The sequence below is a fragment of the Nematostella vectensis genome, chromosome 9 (genome assembly GCF_932526225.1).
Source record: "Nematostella vectensis chromosome 9, jaNemVect1.1, whole genome shotgun sequence".
In the NCBI taxonomy this organism is placed as follows: Eukaryota; Metazoa; Cnidaria; class Anthozoa; order Actiniaria; family Edwardsiidae; genus Nematostella; species Nematostella vectensis.
In genome coordinates this window covers 10,502,654-10,515,510 of record NC_064042.1, presented here as the reverse complement: position 1 = coordinate 10,515,510, position 12,857 = coordinate 10,502,654, and the positions used below count along the sequence as shown (strand labels likewise).

At 40.6% G+C, this 12,857-nt stretch overlaps 2 protein-coding genes across 2 annotated transcripts; both read right to left on the bottom strand.

Moving 5' to 3' along the window:
• Window positions 1-1,736: 1,736 nt before the first annotated feature.
• On the bottom strand, window positions 1,737-6,128 carry LOC5512678. Its single transcript, XM_048732899.1, has 5 exons — window positions 5,802-6,128; window positions 4,447-4,578; window positions 4,016-4,221; window positions 3,355-3,538; window positions 1,737-2,402 (listed from the first exon to the last, which is right to left on the bottom strand). Exons 1-5 carry the CDS (start codon window positions 6,036-6,038, stop codon window positions 2,172-2,174), a joined length of 990 nt encoding a protein of 329 aa, XP_048588856.1. The 5' UTR covers window positions 6,039-6,128; the 3' UTR covers window positions 1,737-2,171.
• Window positions 6,129-7,304: 1,176 nt separating this feature from the next.
• On the bottom strand, window positions 7,305-11,667 carry LOC5512704. The gene is made up of 5 exons (XM_048732898.1): window positions 11,335-11,667; window positions 10,056-10,187; window positions 9,626-9,831; window positions 8,968-9,151; window positions 7,305-7,977 (listed from the first exon to the last, which is right to left on the bottom strand). Exons 1-5 carry the CDS (start codon window positions 11,569-11,571, stop codon window positions 7,747-7,749), a joined length of 990 nt encoding a protein of 329 aa, XP_048588855.1. The 5' UTR covers window positions 11,572-11,667; the 3' UTR covers window positions 7,305-7,746.
• Between the last annotated feature and the right edge of the window lie 1,190 nt (window positions 11,668-12,857).

Here is a 12,857-nt window from a genome sequence, read left to right as displayed (position 1 = left end):
CCGGTTAGTACTCTGAGAAAATGCCCTCGCTACGCTCCCGTATATATAGCAAGACTGTTTTTAAGCTAGAGTTGACTCCAGATAGCTCAGACCTAAAAAAAAAAAATCAAAAATTGTTATCACTCTCCCCCGCCCCCCCCACACACACCCTTGCCATACCTCCCCCCATTGTCTCAGTCATGTTACCCCCATCCCTACAATAATATCGGAGCTCCCGAAGCGCCGCGTGGGCGGAGCCCCGTCCGTCCCCCCAAAAAATCGTATGACAACCAAACTTGGTGTGTCATGTACGTGTCAAGGGAGGTGCAAAACTGTGGTCACGTGGCTTGTGACGTCATCGATGACGTCACTAGAAGCAAAAATATGATGACGTTATCAAAATAAAAAAAATTATATTTCACGAAGGAAACATCGTATTGCAACCAAACTCGGTAGTTGTCATGTAGGTGTCAAGGGGGGTGCAACAATATGGTCAGGTGTTGTGTGACGTCATCGATGACGTCAATAAAAGCAAAACTGTTCCGATTTCATCAAGAACAAAAATATCCATATCTCATGAACGAAACATCATATGACAACCAATCTTGGTATGTGTCATGGCGTCAAGTGAGGTGCACCAATATAGTCACGTGATTGTAACGTAATTAATGACGTCAGTAGGAGAAAAAAATATGCTGACGTCATCAAAATTAAAAAAATATTTATATTCCATTTAAGAAACACCGTACGACTACAAAATTCGGTAGGTGTCATATATGTTTCAAGTGGGGTGCAATGAGATGGTCGCGTGACGTCATCGATGACGTCACTAAAAGTAAAACTACCTGACGCCGAAACATGTGTCATGTACATGTCAAGGGTGGGGGGAAGGGGGTTTAACAAGTTGATCGCGTGATCTGTGAAATGGTTGACGTCGTCAAAAACAGAAATATAATAATAATATTTAACATTTCTTAAGTTATTAAACACGAGGTTATGCTATAAAAGGGAAAGCTCCTCCCACCCCCGGGCTCGAATTAGCAATTAAAATCATAACACTGCCAAGCTAGCAGTCACAAATTGTATGTCTCTTGTAAAATTGTTTATCTCAGAGCCTCAGTCGGCTGGAATAAAACTATTTTTGCACAGGTAACAAGGCAGTTGTGTGATAAATTAGTAATTTGCTTTCCACTGCAAAATTTTAAACTTTGCGCTATCCATAATCTAACGCATCTGCATGAATTGTTATCGCGCAATGACGAAAATGTTCGTACTTTAGAGCGCACACAGCTTGGTATAGCATTATTTTACTATAAACAGAACCATTTTACGTGGCCAAGTCTAGGAGTGACATTTTTAAAATAAGGTTTAGAATACAAAATTTGAATTGAGCGCTCAAAGCAATTGTCCTCACATGTTGACTCATTGACGAGACTGATTGATAACCGATTGTTCCTGAGCCCGGGGGTGGGATGAGCTTTCCTTTTTATAGCGGAACCTCGTGGTTAAGCGAAAATAATCAAAGATTTGGTCCGTCTGGAGCTCCTCTTTTAGGCAATGCCTAAATCTATATACTAATACAATACAGTAATTTATTTTCAGTCGATTACGTGTAGAGTGGTTGCTCGGGGAGATCATGATACATACGCTCAACTCCACTTCCCTACCCTGCCTATGGCATGCGTCTAAACCCAAATTAATGCGGTGCTGTGTTACTGGGTTCTCAGGTTTTCAGGGAGTCATTACTAGGCTAGGCATTTGGGTCCAATAACAGGTTTATTGATTTGAAGACGAGAACTTGTTCATTTACAACACCATTGTGTGGCATTAGTAAAACTAGCATGACAAGGATGCAGTAACCTGCTCAAACTGTACTTCAAAGCTATTCTTATTCAGGGCTTTGTAGGCTAAGTGAATGAGCTTGTAGCATGCCTAGTAAGCCCAAGGGGCTTGGATAAGGGAGAGATGAAAGAGTGCATTTTCCCGCCACGTCTTTGGATCCCCCTTAACTCAAGCCCTAAAGAAACACATGCTCGAGTTAGTAGGGAGTATTCGAATAACAGAGATGAATCAAGAAACAGTATCAAGGGAGATGAAACATAGTACAAGCTGGCGGGAGGTAATAGTTATCAGAATAGAAATGACTCGGATAACTCGAGGCTATCGGGGTTCTACTGTATGTTTTTTCTCACTCAAAGCTCAGACTTTTCTTCGACAGGTTGACCGGGAGGACTGGGCATCTTGCGTTTGCGTGTAGCGCCACTGTCCAGCGGTATCTCTTCAATAGTGTACTTGTCCTCGCCGACTTCAAACTCTTTCGCGTAATTACCAATCAGCTGGGTGAGAATGATAGTCGTGCGGGGAGGGATGGTGAGGACGTGCTTGACTGACTTAGACGCCGAGAAAGTTGAAGATTGTGTGGTCTGAAATGAGAAAGGTAGACATACAATATGCAAGCTATGATCTATTTTTTATATTTTTTATTATAAAGGAGGAGGGGATTTTGCGCGTACCTAGCTACTCAGCTGTACGCTGGAGATCTCCCTCACAAAAGGAAAGACTGTTAACACATTGACCCTTCAACCGGCCTGTACCGGCTTTGAGAAGTACCCACAACCAAAAAAATCCATAGATGCAAAATAAACACAGCAAGATGAAGATACTCAGGCATCGGTCTAAGGGATAAATGGTCTTAAAGATATGCATCCATCCAAGATTATATCAACTACTCTTTAACCAAATAATAGCTCAGGTTCTTTGACAAATTTCAAATCGAACAAGGAAAAACAGCAGAACCAACCCTCTCCACAAAACATAAAATTTCACACTATACCTCAATATTACAGATTTGCGTTATTCACGCGAACTCAAGTATTCTAGGGTCCATACGAACCACATACCATTTGGGAGATGAAAATATAAAGAATTGACAAAGTCTATCAGCTCTGAAAGGTTATATGGACTTTAAGAATGTCCTAAGGCACTCTCTCAATATGCTCATAGCAGAAAACTGCTTTTGCCCTAGGCCTTAGAAATGTTATCATTTTTTTCACTTTTTTTTTTATTGGTCAGCGCCTTGGGAGGTCCTGGCCAAAAAAAAAAGTTTCTAAGATTTTAAATGGCAGAAGCCAAGAGACGATTTGAACTCGACGATTTCGCTGTTGGAAAATGTCGGCAAGAGTTCACAAGATATTAAAAGCTGCGGTAAATGCATTTTGGTCAAGCAAGTCAGATTAATTTCGTATATTTTGCTACCCGGTCGCAGCGTAACTTTGCAAAAGCACGCAGGTTTTGCTTACTCAATAAAGTTCTATGTAATATCAAAACCCTTTTTTTTCGTTGTGAATTATCATTAGATGTAAAACGTGCCCTTACCGACCAAGATGATGAGATGGAAGACGACACACTTGCGGAAAAAGCCCTGAAGGCACCACCTATTTCAGTAGACACAGTCGAGGTAACAGACGAGGATGTTTCCTCGGTCTGGGTGACGCCTGTAGTCACCATATAATTGGCTGTCTGCTCCGTCGTCCCGGTGTTTGTGCTTCTGAAGATCTCACTGCATGAAGTAAACGAGAAGATGATAATTCTAAATTATGTTGTAAAACTACAAAGAAACAATAAGGTAGCACTATACAGGGCCGTGGCAGGGGGTGAGGAACTGGGGGCACGTGCCCCCCCAACCTCAATTTTCCACAATTATAAGGAAATAATCAGTAGGGGCGTGGCTGCTACGGCTCTGCTATAATGAGGCTGGCTGAATGATTATAATGTTGATGATGACAATGATCGCAATGATTAATATATGAGATGATGCTCTTGTTGCTATAATAATGGTACCGCTGGTAACGAGTGCAGTCTAGCCTGAGAGCCGTCTCTTCTGTGTATTTTCGGGATTCAGGATCCCTGTGGCGCAAAAAGGAGATTTTTTCGCCCACCACAGGAATCCTGAGACCCCAAAAATAGGTATTTCCGAATTAACCCACTGTGGAGGGCAGGGTAAGTGAAGCGTCAGTCGTTGTCTAAGAGCTCTTACTTGTATCCATCTGTGGGGTTTGGTGCATGGATTCTGAAGTAAGCGTCACTCTGCTCCTTGCCACATGTAGCATCGTAATGCTCTCCATCAGGATTCCCTTTATTGTCAGCCACCATCAGCCACCCATCGTTTTCAAATCGCTTTGGGACAACCTTGCACCTTTCCATTGTAAGATCTTCACAAAGAAACGTCCAAAAGAAGCGGGTCTGGAATATTTAAAGAATTTGAGCGAGTTAAACAAGTTAGCGACCGCCCTTCTCCCTCAGTGTAAATTTTAGCGTCAAATAAAGAGCCGCCATTTTTCTATACTATCTAAAAAACCTTCCTTCTAGAAACGCCTACAGCGAGGTCAATCTTAATCATTCAATGACTACAATACTATGTTATGTAATCATCATAGGATTAGGGAGGGGTGGGATGGTTCTACATACATCTCCAGCAGGGTATGTTGAGTACTGTAGCTTGACGGTGTGTTTATCATGATCGGGGGGATAACCAGCGGCCAGGAAATAGTCCCGAAGCGACAAGGCTTCCAGGCAGAGATAGTTGTCACATGCAGTTACCTAAAAATGCATACAAATGTATACAGCGCCATACGCAATATAGCATCAAAATACATCAAAATATGATCAAAGGGATATAGTAGATACCAAGAGAGATTTAGGCCCGTAGACAGACATTTGAGCAGGAGCAAGGAGGGCATGGAGGATGGGGGTTCGATTGTCCATTCAGCAATACATAATGTAATGTTCTGCCAATTTTTAGTGTTATGTTTTACAAACATTATTAGAGAATTCATTTTGACTGTTGTGTTAAATACTGTGGCTCTATTGTACTGCCGATGGAAGATTTAAAACATTTGATTCTCATTCCAGAGATTTGTTCGGTACGGCCAGTTCTCTAGGATCTTTTGTATTGTTAGAGATATCATCATTAAATGAGAAATATCACGTAAGTGCAGATTTTGATTTTATGTTGTTTGAATCTGCATGATACTATCTATGCAATTATTGAAAGCTTTTGGTTGAATAAGCTGCTAGTATTCCCGATGCATAAACATCTTAATGATAATCTCTTTCTTTAATATCACCGCCTTTGGGATGTGGCAATGCGATAATTGCGTTCCCGAAACAATAGGTACTTCGTACTTTGCCGTTTTACCAAAGCCTGCCGCCGAGTGTTTCTATACGCCAATACAGTCTACTAACTCAGTTTAAGACTTTACTTTCCATGACTTGAATCAGGAAAAAAACAAGGGAATAACAAAGTAAAATTATTACTCGGGATTTTTGTGGTGAAATAATCCTCGCAAAATGGCCATAAATGATGTACAATGTACACTTAGAAGGAGTCTAAAGGGATTACGATTGAGTTTATAAAAGTTATTTTTAAAGTTACAGTTAAAATATCAATATTAGTAGTAGCTGCCAGTTATCTACAGCATTAAATAATTATTCAAAATATAAAATTATTTGAAGTAGCAAACAAACGGTTTTCAGCTAATTTTACATCGAGTCAAAATATTGAAAGAAAAATTAGCAAACAGCCATTGTACTACTGCATTTATGATAAACCAAATGTGTCTAGTTTTTACATAGACCCGCCCGAAAAGTTTGACTGACTACGTGCTATTCCCAAACAAGTCAAGGATCTTGGACCCGCCGAGGTCGCGCAACAACAAATTTCGCTGTAAGAAATAATACTTATACTGCAGGTGTACAATGGAATTGTACCCGTGGCTTCGAGTATATACCTGGAATTGTACCGAAGGACTCTTAGTACGTACCTCGAATTGTACCCGTGGTTCGTAGTATGTGTCCCTCTCGGCGAGCGGGTCAATGAAAAGGTATCTTGAACCGTCAGAATCTTTGTTGTCGATCTGCCTTAACCATCGTCCTCGCTTGAGCAGGGTCTCTAGATGAATCACCCTACCTTTGATCCTGTCTTTCACATCGACCCAAGCCTGGCAGGAGATCAGTAAAGCACTGTATACCACCAGCAAAAGTAGGAGAGCTTTAGCCATTCTTGATATAGAACCTTGGAAAACTAAAAGTCGGTCTTCGAATTGATGGGCGAATGTTGTTTGAGAATTTTCACTCAACTGACAGGCTGAAAGTTGTTCGCCCTTCCTCTTTTATAGTGTGTGCACTACACCCGCAAGGGATCAATGCACCATGACATCACTTACTCGATATTCGATTGGTTCTTATCCGAATTACCAGGCACGCATGCACATAACCTAGGCCAACACATGCGCTTTGTAGAATCAATGCACAACATTGGAAAAAAACAAACCTGCGCCAAATTCATAAGAAGCTGGACAAGCTGTGTTTGGAATTCGAACTCTTATGTTGTGCCAAACATTTTAGGGATTTTTAGAAATAAGATAATGATTAAAAACTTTACGTAAAACTACAACGTGGATGCCGAACAAACATCTATTCTTCCTTCCGACTCTCCATAACTAAATATCGACGAAGATTCTCACCTATTTTTGAATAGAAGCTAACAACATCTGCTAAAACCTGAGTATGAGCATGAAGTAGCATCATCGCATCTCATATTGTTTGGTGAACACACTTTACCTGGACATTGTAACGTAATTTCACTATAAATACCCCGAATTATTCTTAGATCTCTTATCGTCGATCTTATCCGAAGTCAGACATCCTTATTGTATACGCTCATCTAGACAACCAATCGCAGTCAAGCTACCATGAAGACATCAGACCTATTTCCTTTCTCCTGGAATAAGTTGAACATTTTTGCTTTAAATGAAAACTAAAGGTAAGATGGTTTTAGATTCATTGTGTTTGTGATCATGTGCTTTTAAAGTCCATATAACCTTTCAGAGTTGATAGACTTTGTCAATTCTATATATTTTTATCTTCCAAAAGGTATGTGGAATACAAAATTTGAATTGAGCGCTCAAAGCAATTGTCCTGAAGTGTTGACTCATTGACGACACTAGATTTATAACTGATTGTTCTTGAGCCCGGGGGTGGGAGGAGCTTTCCATTCTAGCGGAACATCGTGTTTAAGCGAAAATAATCAAAGATTTGGTCCGTTTGCAGGTCCGCTTTTAGGCAATGCCTAAATCTATATACTAATACAATACAATAATTTATTTTCAGTCGATTACGTGTAGAGTGGTTGGTCGGGGAGCTCATGATACATACGCTCAACTCCACTTCCCTACCCTGCCTATGGCATGCGTCTAAACCCAAATTAATGCGGTGCTGTGTTACTGGGTTCTCAGGTTTTCAGGGAGTCATTACTAGGCTAGGCATTTGGGTCCAACAACAGGTTTATTGATTTGAAGACGAGAACTTGTTCATTTACAACACCATTGTGTGGCATTAGTAAAACTAGCATGACAAAGATGCAGTAACCTGCTCAAACTGTACTTCAAAGCTATTCTTATTCAGGGCTCAAAGCTTTATAGGCTAAGTGAATGAGCTTGTAGCATGCCCAGTAAGCGCAAGGGGCTTGGATAAGGGAGAGATGAAAGAGTGCGTTTTCCCGCCACGTCTTTGGATCCCCCTTAACTCAAGCCCTAAAGAAACACATGCTCGAGTTAGTAGGGAGTATTCGAGTAACAGAGATGAATCAAGAAACAGTATCAGGGGAGATGAAACATAGTACGAGCTGGCGGGAGGTAATAGTTATCCGAATAGAAATGACTCGGATAACTCGAGGCTATCGGGGTTTCACTGTATGTTTATTCTCACTCAAAGCTCAGACTTTTCTTCGAGAGGTTGACCGGGAGGACTGGGCATCTTGCGTTTGCGTGTAGCGCCACTGTCCAGCGGTATCTCTTCAATAGTGTACTTGTCCTCGCCGACTTCAAACTCTTTCGCATAATTACCAATCAGCTGGGTGAGAATGATAGTCGTGCGGGGAGGGATGGTGAGGACGTGCTTGACTGACTTAGACGCCGAGAAAGTTGAAGATTGTGTGGTCTGAAATGAGAAAGGTAGACATACAATATGCAAGCTATGATCTATTTTATATATTTTTTATTATAAAGGGAGAGGGGATTTTTCGCGTACCTAGCTACTCAGCTGTACGCTGGAGATCTCCCTCACAAAAGGAAAGACTATTAACACATTGACCCTTCAACCGGCCTCTACCGGCTTTGAGAAGTACCCACAACCAAAAAATCCATAGATGCAAAATAAACACAGCAGGATGAAGATGCTCAGGCATCGGTCTAAGGGATAAATGGTCTTAAAGATATGCATCCATCCAAGATTATATCAACTACTCTTTAGCCAAATAATAGCTCAGGTTCTTTGACAAATTTCAAATCGAACAAGGAAAAACAGCAGAACCAGCCCTCTCCACAAAACATAAAATTTCACGCTATACCTCAATATTACAGATTTGAGTTATTCGCGCGAAGTCAAGTATTTTAGGGTCCATACGAACCACATACCATTTGGAAGATGAAAATATAAAGAATTGACAAAGTCTATCAGCTCTGAAAGGTTATATGGACTTTAAGGATGTCCTAAGGCACTCTCCCAATATGCTCATAGCTGTATTTTTATGAAAAATACAAGCAACTATCAAAAAGCAAAAAACTGCTTTTGCCCTAGGCCTTAGAAATGTTATCATTTTTTTTCACTTTTTTTTATTGGTCAGCGCCTTGGAGGGAGGTCCTGGCCAAAAAAAAGTTTCTAAGATTTTAAATGGCAGAAGCCAAGAGACGATTTGAACTCGACGATTTCGCTGTTGGAAAATATCGGCGAGAGTTCACAAGATATTAAAAGCTGCGGTAAATGCATTTTGGTCAAGCAAGTCAGATTAATTTCGTATATTTTGCTACCCGGTCGCAGCGTAACTTTGCAAAAGCCCGCAGGTTTTGCTTACTCAATAAAGTTCTATGTGATATCAAAACCCTTTTTTTTTCGTTGTGAATTATCATTAGATGTAAAACGTGCCCTTACCGACCAAGATGATGAGATGGAAGACGACGCACTTGCGGAAAAAGCCTTGAAGGCACCACCTATTTCAGTAGACACAGTCGAGGTAACAGACGAGGATGTTTCCTCGGTCTGGGTGACGCCTGTAGTCACCATATAATTGGCTGTCTGCTCCGTCGTCCCGGTGTTTGTGCTTCTGAAGATCTCACTGCATGAAGTAAACGAGAAGATGATAATTCTATATTATGTTGTAAAACTAAAAAGAAACAATAAGGTAACACTATACAGGGCCGTGGCAGGGGGTGAGGCACTGGGGGCACGTGCCCCCCCTCAATTTTCCACAATTATAAGGAAATAACCAGTAGGGGCGTGGCTGCTACGGCTCTGCTATAATGAGGCTGGCTGAATGATTATAATGTTGATAATGACAATGATCGCAATGATTAATATATGAGATGATGCTTTTGTTGCTATAATAATGGTACCGTTGGTAACGAGTGCAGTCTAGCCTGAGAGCCGTCTCTTCTGTGTATTTTCGGGATTCAGGATCCCTGTTGCGCAAAAAGGAGATTTTTTTCGCCCACCACAGGAATCCTGAAACCCCGAAAATAGGTATTTCCGAATTAACCCACTGTGGAGGGCAGGGTAAGTGAAGCGTCAGTCGTTGTCTAAGAGCTCTTACTTGTATCCATCTGTGGGGTTTGGTGCGTGGATTCTGAAGTAAGCGTCACTCTGCTCCTTGCCACATGTAGCATCGTAATGCTCTCCATCAGGATTCCCTTTATTGTCAGCCACCATCAGCCACCCATCGTTTTCAAATCGCTTTGGGACAACCTTGCACCTTTCCATTGTAAGATCTTCACAAAGAAACGTCCAAAAGAAGCGGGTCTGGAATATTTAAAGAATTTGAGCGAGTTAAACAAGTTAGCGACCGCCCTTCTCCCTCAGTGTAAATTTTAGCGTCAAATAAGGAGCCGCCATTTTTCTATACTATCTGAAAAGCTTCCTTCTAGAAACGCCTACAGCGAGGTCAATCTTAATCATTCAATGACTACAATACTATGTTATGTAATCATCATAGGATTAGGGAGGGGTGGGATGGTTCTACATACATCTCCAGCAGGGTATGTTGAGTACTGTAGCTTGACGGTGTGTTTATCATGATCGGGGGGATAACCAGCGGCCAGGAAATAGTCCCGAAGCGACAAGGCTTCCAGGCAGAGATAGTTGTCACACGCAGTTACCTAAAAATGCATACAAATGTATACAGCGCCATACGCAATATAGCATCAAAATACATCAAAATATGATCAAAGGGATATATTAGATACCAAGAGAGATTTAGGCCCGTAGACAGACATTTGAGCAGGAGCAAGGAGGGCATGGAGGATGGGGGTTCGATTGTCCATTCAGCAATACATAATGTAATGTTCTGCCAATTGTTACTGTTATGTTTTACAAACATTATTAGAGAAAAATACAGGTCTTTCATTTTGACTGTTGGTTTAAATACTGTGGCTCTATTGTACTGCCGATAAAAGATTTAAAACATTTGATTCTCATTCCAGAGATTTGTTCGGTACGGCCAGTTCTCTAGGATCTTTTGTATTGTTAGAGATATCATCATTAAATGAGAAATATCACGTAAGTGCGGATTTTGATTTTACGTTGTTTGAATCTGCATGATACTATCTATGCAATTATTGAAAGCAATGCGATAATTGCGTTCCCGAAACAATAGGTACTTCGTACTTTGCCGTTTTACCAAAGCCTGCCGCGGAGTGTTTCTATACGCCAATAAAGTCTACTAACTCAATTTAAGACTTTACTTTCCATGACTTGAATCAGGAAAAAAACAAGAGAATAACAAAGTAAAATTATTACTCGGGATTTTTGTGGTGAAATAATCCTCGCAAAATGGCCATAAATGATGTACAATGTACACTTAGAAGGAGTCTAAAGGGATTACGATTGAGTTTATAAAAGTTATTTTTAAAGTTACAGTTAAAAATATCAAGATTAATAGTAGCTGCCAGTTATCTACAGCATTAAAGAATTATTCAAAATGTAAAATTATTTGAAGTAGCAAACAAACGGTTTTCAGCTAATTTTACATCGAGTCAAAATATTGAAAGAAAAATTAGCAAACAGCCATTGCACTACTGCATTTATGATAAACCAAATGTGTCTAGTTTTTACATAGACCCGCCCGAATAGTTTGACTGACTACGTGCTATTCCCAAACAAGTCAAGGATCTTATACCCGCCGAGGTCGCGCAACAACAAATTTCGCTGTAAGAAATAATACTTATACTGCAGGTGTACAATGGAATTGTACCCGTGGCTTCGAGTATATACCTGGAATTGTACCGAAGGACTCTTAGTACGTACCTCGAATTGTACACGTGGTTCGTAGTATGTGTCCCTCTCGGCGAGCGGGTCAATGAAAAGGTATCTTGAACCGTCAGAATCTTTGTTGTCGATCTGCCTTAACCATCGTCCTCGCTTGAGCAGGGTCTCTAGATGAATCACTCTACCTTTGATCCTGTCTTTCACATCGACCCAAGCCTGGCATGAGTTCAGTAAAGCACTGTATACCACCAGCAAAAGTAGGATCACTTTAGCCATTCTTGATATAGAACCTTGGAAAACTAAAAGTCGGTCTTCGAATTGATGGGCGAATGTTGTTTGAGAATTATAAGCCTTTTCACTCAACTGACAGGCTGAAAGTTGTTCGCCCTTCCTCTTTTATAGTGTGTGCACTACACCCGCAAGGGATCAATGCACCATGACATCACTTACTCGATATTCGATTGGTTCTTATCCGAATTACCAGGCACGCATGCGCATAACCTAGGCCAACACATGCGCTTTGTAGAATCAATGCACAACATTGGAAAAAAAAACCTGCGCCAAATTCATAAGAAGCTGGACAAGCTGTGTTTGGAATTCGAACTCTTATGTTGTGCCAAACATTTTAGGGATTTTTAGAAATAAGATAATGATTAAAAACTTTACGTAAAACTACAACGTGGATGCCGAACAAACATCTATTCTTCCTTCCACCTCTCCATAACTAAATATCGACGAAGATTCTCCCCTTTTTTGAATAGAAGCCAACAACATCTGCTAAAACCTGAGTATGAGCATGAAGTAGCATCATCGCATCTCATATTGTTTGGTGAACAAACTTTACCTGGACATTGTAACGTAATTTCGCTATAAATACTCCGAATTACTCTTAGATCTCTTATCGTCGATCTTATCCGAAGTCAGACATCCTTATTGTATACGCTCATCTAGACAACCAATCGCAGTCAAGCTACCATGAAGACATCAGACCTATTTCCTTTCTCATGGAATAAGTTGAACATTTTTGCTTTTAAATGAAGACTAAAGGTAAGATGGTTTTAGATTCATTGTGTTTGTGATCATGTGCTTTTAAAGTCCATATAACCTTTCAGAGTTGATAGACTTTGTCAATTCTATATATTTTTATCTTCCAAAAGGTATGTGGTAATAAGGTTTAGAATACAAAATTTGAATTGAGCGCTCAAAGCAATTGTCCTGAAGTGTTGACTCATTGACGACACTAGATTGATAACTGATTGTTCTTGAGCCCGGGGGTGAGAGGAGCTTTCCATTATAGCGGAACATCGTGTTTAAGCGAAAATAATCAAAGATTTGGTCCGTTTGGAGGTCCGCTTTTAGGCAATGCCTAAATCTTTATACTAATACAATGCAATAATTTATTTTCAGTCGATTACGTGTAGAGTGGTTGCTCGGGGAGCTCATGATACATACGCTCAACTCCACTTCCCTACCCTGCCTATGGCATGCGTCTAAACCCAAATTAATGCGGTGCTGTGTTACTGGGTTCTCAGGTTTTCAGGGAGTCATTACTAGGCTAGGAA

What these genes read in the sequence shown, in the direction of transcription:
- LOC5512678 (XM_048732899.1), bottom strand. Translation starts at nt 6,038, where the DNA reads ATGGCTAAAGCTCTCCTACTTTTGCTGGTGGTATACAGTGCTTTACTG. An exon ending in CAACATACCCTGCTGGAGAT is followed by an intron (nt 4,222 to 4,446) that starts GTATGTAGAACC and finishes TAAATATTCCAG; the next exon opens with ACCCGCTTCTTTTGGACGTT. An exon ending in CCATCTCATCATCTTGGTCG is followed by an intron (nt 2,403 to 3,354) that starts GTAAGGGCACGT and finishes TTCTCATTTCAG; the next exon opens with ACCACACAATCTTCAACTTT.
- LOC5512704 (XM_048732898.1), bottom strand. Translation starts at nt 11,571, where the DNA reads ATGGCTAAAGTGATCCTACTTTTGCTGGTGGTATACAGTGCTTTACTG. An exon ending in AACCACGTGTACAATTCGAG is followed by an intron (nt 10,188 to 11,334) that starts GTACGTACTAAG and finishes ATGCATTTTTAG; the next exon opens with GTAACTGCGTGTGACAACTA. An exon ending in AACCCCACAGATGGATACAA is followed by an intron (nt 9,152 to 9,625) that starts GTAAGAGCTCTT and finishes TACTTCATGCAG; the next exon opens with TGAGATCTTCAGAAGCACAA.